The 6,104-nt window shown below is 37.6% G+C and overlaps 1 protein-coding gene across 1 annotated transcript; it reads right to left on the reverse strand.

Annotated features, from left to right (window-relative positions):
* Positions 1-2,865: 2,865 nt before the first annotated feature.
* On the reverse strand, positions 2,866-5,251 carry LOC132783915 (GATA zinc finger domain-containing protein 14-like). Its single transcript, XM_060789226.1, has 4 exons — positions 5,242-5,251; positions 4,996-5,161; positions 4,339-4,675; positions 2,866-4,296 (listed from the first exon to the last, which is right to left on the reverse strand). Exons 1-4 carry the CDS (start codon positions 5,249-5,251, stop codon positions 2,962-2,964), a joined length of 1,848 nt encoding a protein of 615 aa, XP_060645209.1. The 3' UTR covers positions 2,866-2,961.
* Between the last annotated feature and the right edge of the window lie 853 nt (positions 5,252-6,104).

Below are 6,104 nucleotides of genomic sequence, written 5' to 3' on the forward strand. Positions count from 1 at the left end.
CGTTTGTTTATAACATATGTACATATATAAGTATGTTAATTTTCAGTAATTGAAGAACATTTAGTTTTAACATCAGCAGGTAAAAGGCAGTGGCAGCGCGGAGGAAGGGTAATTTTCACACTACCGATAGAATCCCAACCGCACTCTCCATTGGATGACGACCCCTTCGACGTTTGCACGCCCTCATTTTGGCAACCTTGTGAATTTTTGCGGTTCTATGCAAATTAACTTAAATGTCAACGTTGGAAAATTTTCAACGACAAACGCTGAATTCAGAGCTAACGAAATGTCAAAAATGGGGTATTCAAAAGGCAACATCTAAATGGTTACAAAAAATGGCGAGAAAAGTGAGCAGATAGCAAGAGTGAATAAGAGAGTGAGAAAGAAATAGAGTGGAGGAATACACACGCATAAAAAGACAAACTGCAAACGTCAACCAATTTTTTTTTTAACTTTACATCGACTGAAACTCGGTGACAATGATGTTAACTAGAGTGTGAAAACTATGATTGGCTGTCAGGCTGTCAGAGATACATACGAGACTGAAGCAAGAGTGATGAGAGGTGGCCGACGTTGTCGTTGTCATTGTCAACAGCGGATAAATGGGAAAGGGGCTTAAGTGAGGGGAATGCCACTCATGAGCCATTGCCTGCAAAGTGCTCTATGATTTATACTGTATTTGCCTGCATTGCATTCCGCATGCAATGTGGGCAACAGACTGAATGCATTGCTCTTTAGGCGTACGAACATGCATATATAGAAGTTTTTCTCATTCGCTTTTAGTTTTGCATTCACATGTGTCATCTGTTGCCCGCCAACAACTAGAGGTAATTCTCAGCACTACTACACTAGATAGTTTATTTATTCGAAGCTAGAGGAAGCTCTTACTATTAGTTAACTAATATTGATAAAAATGCTTTAGATTTCAAAATTTAAATGAATAAATCTATAAATCAAATAGGTAATTAAGTTAATTAAAACTACAACCTAGATGATGCAGTCATATCAGTGCTGCTATTCTACAAGGTTTTGTCCAAAGAAATAAAATAATTGTTATTAGCTCAATTACATATATGTACATACAAGTATAATATAAAATAAACATTTTCAGTCAAATATTTATACCATAACGTACCACAAAGTATATAACGAAACGTAGTTTTGCTTAACGATTTTAAATTTTGTTGAAATTATTCTGTAAACTTGGTAAAACATATTTCATTAATTTAAAAAAGGTTTTTTTTCCGCTGTAATACTCTTTGTGATTTTCGTATTTAATAATAAATTTAATAACTAATTGGCGACTACAGACATTGATTCTGTCTTTAAATATATTTCCTAAATTTTTAAATATATTTATAACAAGTAAGAAAGCTACAGTCGAGTGTGCTCAACTGTGAGATATCCACCACATATTTTGCATAAAAGCAAAACAGCGCGGTAATATTCTTAAAATGTATCAAAATAATGTAATGCAAAAATATGAAAAAATGCACATAATGCAATTTTTTGTTTATTTATTTCTACATTAATAATATACCATATAGTGCACAAAATAGCAGATTGTCAGCCAAAACAACTAAGACTTCTAGTAACTAGGTGTTTTTGCTCATACAAAAGTATTTCTTTAATACCTTCGACAATTTTTATCTGATCGCAACCAAATTTTCAGGAATAAAAAATTCGGGACCGTAGCTTTAAAATTAGGCTTGTTCTTTGAGCTTTGTCAATTTGTAGAGGCGGAAATGAACGTGGAAAAAATTTGAAACTAACTTGATCTACCTGCAAACAGAACAAGGCCTGTCGAAAAAATATCTTGTCTCTATCTCTAATAGTTTCTGAGATCTAGATCTATGATCGAAATTGAAAGGTATTCCAGATTAAATTTTGTCACACTCTTTAGCATTCAATGTTCGAAATTGCCTTGAGAAAGCAGTAAAAGAAAAATAATAAACTTAAATAATTGTTGTTGCTTTTTCATTGTAGCGTCGCGAAATAAACTAATTTATGTACGGTATACGTGCTCATTGTTGTTTTAGCATTCGAGATAGGATATTCAAAAGATCATCGGACTCATATTTTCGATAAATATTTCAGTCAAACGACAGCTGATAATATACCCACCAAATCTACGTTCATAATTCTTTATAATGATTCTTTGAAATAAATTAGTGACTAAATATACTTAGGTTAAAAAACATAGCCTTATTGTAGGATCGAATGATGTGTATTGTGTAAAAATTTGTCGATTAAGTGAATGAGTTAGTCAGCATAAACGAATGTAAAGACTATATTCGAATGCACCCGTAACAATGTCGATATACATATAACCACAATTTATTTTTTAAAATGCAGATTTATTACAGATTAATAATGACTGATATATAAAGAAAATTTAGAAAGTGGCGTATATAGCAAAAAAATAATGTAAGGCCGTTTTATCAATGTGCATTAGTCCGGGTACTGTAACAGGGTCTGAAGGTATTTGAGCCATATTCAGTTCTTCACATTTAGTTACGGGCGGCCAAACAGTTGCTCACATCGCGTTGATTACGGCAGATCTTTAATTCGCTGTCAAACCATTGGCCACCGGGACATACCTGATGCCTGACACGGTTATTGCGGCAAACGTAGAAGCGGCGACAATGTCTGGAATTTGTAAAAATGGTTCCATCTTCGAGACCCTGACAGTCGCGAAGTGAGACTAAAGCCTCTGCTGGGCTATTGACGACCCTGTTCACAATTTTTTCATTAATCAACGTTCTGCTACTTTCGGTTGTAGCGCAGGTTGTTGTTGAGGCAGTGCAAGGTTCCTCAGTTGTCGTACAGGGTGCTGTTGTGGTAGTGCAGGGTGCTTCAGTAGTTGTAGTACAAGGAGCTTTTGTTGTAATTGATTTTGTGCATGGTTCCTCAGTTGTCGTAGATAATGTTGTTGTTGTAGTACAGGGTGCTTCAGTAGTTTTAGTACAAGGAGCTTTTGTAGTGGTTGTTGTCGTGCAGGGTGTCGTCGTAGTTGTTGTAGTTGAAGTAGTGGTTGTTGTTGTTGTGGTAGTTGTTGTCGTAGTTGTTGTAGTTGTAGTTGTGGTAGTTGTCGTTGTGGTTGTTGTTGTCGTAGTAGTTGTGGTTGTCGTAGTCGTTGTGGTTGTTGTTGTCGTAGTAGTTGTGGTTGTCGTAGTCGTTGTGGTTGTTGTAGTTGTTGTGGTAGTTGTCGTGCAGGGTGTTGTCGTAGTTGTTGTAGTAGTTGTGGTTGTGGTTGTTGTCGTAGTTGTTGTAGTAGTTGTAGTAGTTGTAGTTGTTGTAGTTGTTGTTGTTGTCGTAGTAGTTGTAGTTGTCGTCGTAGTTGTTGTCGTAGTAGTTGTAGTTGTCGTCGTAGTTGTTGTCGTAGTCGTTGTGGTTGTTGTAGTGGTTGTCGTGGTGGTTGTGGTTGTCGTAGTCGTAGTGGTTGTTGTCGTGCAGGGTGTTGTCGTAGTTGTAGTTGTCGTTGTGGTTGTGGTTGTTGTCGTAGTTGTTGTAGTAGTTGTGGTTGTTGTCGTAGTTGTTGTAGTAGTTGTAGTAGTTGTAGTTGTTGTAGTTGTTGTTGTTGTCGTAGTAGTTGTAGTTGTCGTCGTAGTTGTTGTCGTAGTCGTTGTGGTTGTTGTAGTGGTTGTCGTGGTGGTTGTGGTTGTCGTAGTCGTAGTGGTTGTTGTCGTGCAGGGTGTTGTCGTAGTTGTAGTTGTCGTTGTGGTTGTGGTTGTTGTCGTAGTTGTTGTAGTAGTTGTTGTAGTAGTTGTGGTTGTGGTTGTTGTCGTAGTTGTTGTAGTAGTTGTAGTTGTTGTAGTTGTTGTTGTTGTCGTAGTAGTTGTAGTTGTCGACGTAGTTGTTGTCGTAGTCGTTGTGGTTGTTGTAGTGGTTGTCGTGGTGGTTGTGGTTGTCGAAGTCGTAGTTGTTGTAGTTGTAGTTGTAGTTGTAGTTGTGGTAGTTGTCGTTGTGGTTGTTGTTGTCGTAGTAGTTGTGGTTGTCGTTGTGGTTGTTGTAGTTGTTGTGGTAGTTGTCGTGCAGGGTGTTGTCGTAGTTGTAGTTGTCGTTGTGGTTGTGGTTGTTGTCGTAGTTGTTGTAGTAGTTGTGGTTGTGGTTGTTGTCGTAGTTGTTGTAGTAGTTGTAGTAGTTGTAGTTGTTGTAGTTGTTGTTGTTGTCGTAGTAGTTGTAGTTGTCGTCGTAGTTGTTGTCGTAGTCGTTGTGGTTGTTGTAGTGGTTGTCGTGGTGGTTGTGGTTGTCGTAGTCGTAGAGGTTGTTGTCGTGCAGGGTGTTGTCGTAGTTGTAGTTGTCGTTGTGGTTGTGGTTGTTGTCGTAGTTGTTGTAGTAGTTGTGGTTGTGGTTGTTGTCGTAGTTGTTGTAGTTGTTGTAGTTGTTGTTGTTGTCGTAGTAGTTGTAGTTGTCGTCGTAGTTGTTGTCGTAGTCGTTGTGGTTGTTGTAGTGGTAGTTGTTGTAGTGGTAGTGGTAGTTGTAGTTGTGGTTGTGGTAGTTGTTGTAGTGGTAGTTGTAGTTGTGGTTGTAGTTGTAGTTGTGGTTGTTGTCGTCGTAGTTGTTGTTGTTGTCGTCGTAGTTGTAGTTGTTGTGGTTGTAGTTGTTGTAGTAGTTGTCGTTGTGGTGCTTGTGGTGGTTGTCGAGCAGGGTGTTGTCGTAGTTGTAGTTGTGTCTGTGAATTCAGTTGTTGGTTTTGAAGGCGGATATCCTGAAGCTGTCGTTGTATCAGGTAGCGGACTTAATGTTGTTGGTTTTGAAGGCGGATATCCTGAAGCTGTCTTTGTACAAGGTAGCGGACTTGATGTCGTTGGCTTATTGCAGGGAGGTTTTGGGGTAGTGTCGCATGGAATTTTGCCTCCTGAAATTCCATGGTGAGGATCACTATCTTGTATTGAAATGATAGCTGCACTGCGATCACCATTGTGACACTCAACTAGGGTGGGCAAGTTGCATATCTGAGTCCTAGGATCAAAGAACAAGCCATGACCGCACTCTCTTCTTAGAGCACGTCCGCGAAGGCAAATGTAATAGCTGGAACAGCTTATGGGATCCGCAAAGGAAAGACCATTGATCTGATCTGAACACTCAGGCTGATGAGCCTGGCTGCTTGCAGTCAGAGCAGATAGAGCAATCACGAACGTGAGCACCAACAAGTTGTCTATAAGTTGCAAAGAGAAACAACTCTCATAAGAATTGATCAAAGTAATAATATTATAAAGAATTAACTAAAAGACTTACAAATTTTCATTGTTATAAATAATCCTTCACTTTGTTTTCACCGTTTCAAGTATGAATTTACTTCTCCACTGTGCAATAACCTGATGCGCTTCAGCACTTTTATAGTCCCCAGGTATATTCTTATCGCCAATAATTACACAAGAACTCCTCAAGCACTTGAGACAAACACGGTTGTTACAGCCATGTGTCGGAAGCAACATGTGAAATGCATGAGAGCCATTAGTAAATTGACTTATTTTGATGATAATATTCTTCAAGATTGTGTAATACCAAAATGTAAAATCTTTTTAAGAGATCGCATGGGATCTGCAAATCACAATTGCGGTCGTAAATTTATGTTCAATACGCCCAAATCTCTTAGCTTAAACCAATTAATTCAAGCATTAAAAAGAATTTATTTGTTTGTTTCCTGCTCATAAAATAAGCTGAACATTTTTCTTTCCATTCGACAGACGTTCAGATACTCCTCCAACACTTGCGGTCGACAAATGAATGAATATTTAACCAACTTGTGCACAATTCATGAGAATTGTTTGAATATTTTAGCTGCCACGTTGGGTCCAAAACAGTGCGCTGCAAAAGTGTCTATCCTTGTGGCAATTCAGTCATGTGGCTCCAAAGACTATTTATATCTATATATACGAGTATATAGGATATACTGTCGTAATTTTGATTTTTATTTTATTATTATTATTTTTTTTTTGTATGCATATTAGTCAATCAATTGACTGAAATAAAAATTTCAGAATTAAGTAGGTAACATTTAAATTGCATTTTCAGTTACTTTCATGTTTTTTATCTGCAATCCGATACCTACCTGTTATTTATTGCGTTATGAGGAAGAAATTAATTCATCGAAGAAA

Source organism: Drosophila nasuta, chromosome 2R (genome assembly GCF_023558535.2).
Source record: "Drosophila nasuta strain 15112-1781.00 chromosome 2R, ASM2355853v1, whole genome shotgun sequence".
Taxonomy (NCBI): domain Eukaryota; kingdom Metazoa; phylum Arthropoda; class Insecta; order Diptera; family Drosophilidae; genus Drosophila; species Drosophila nasuta.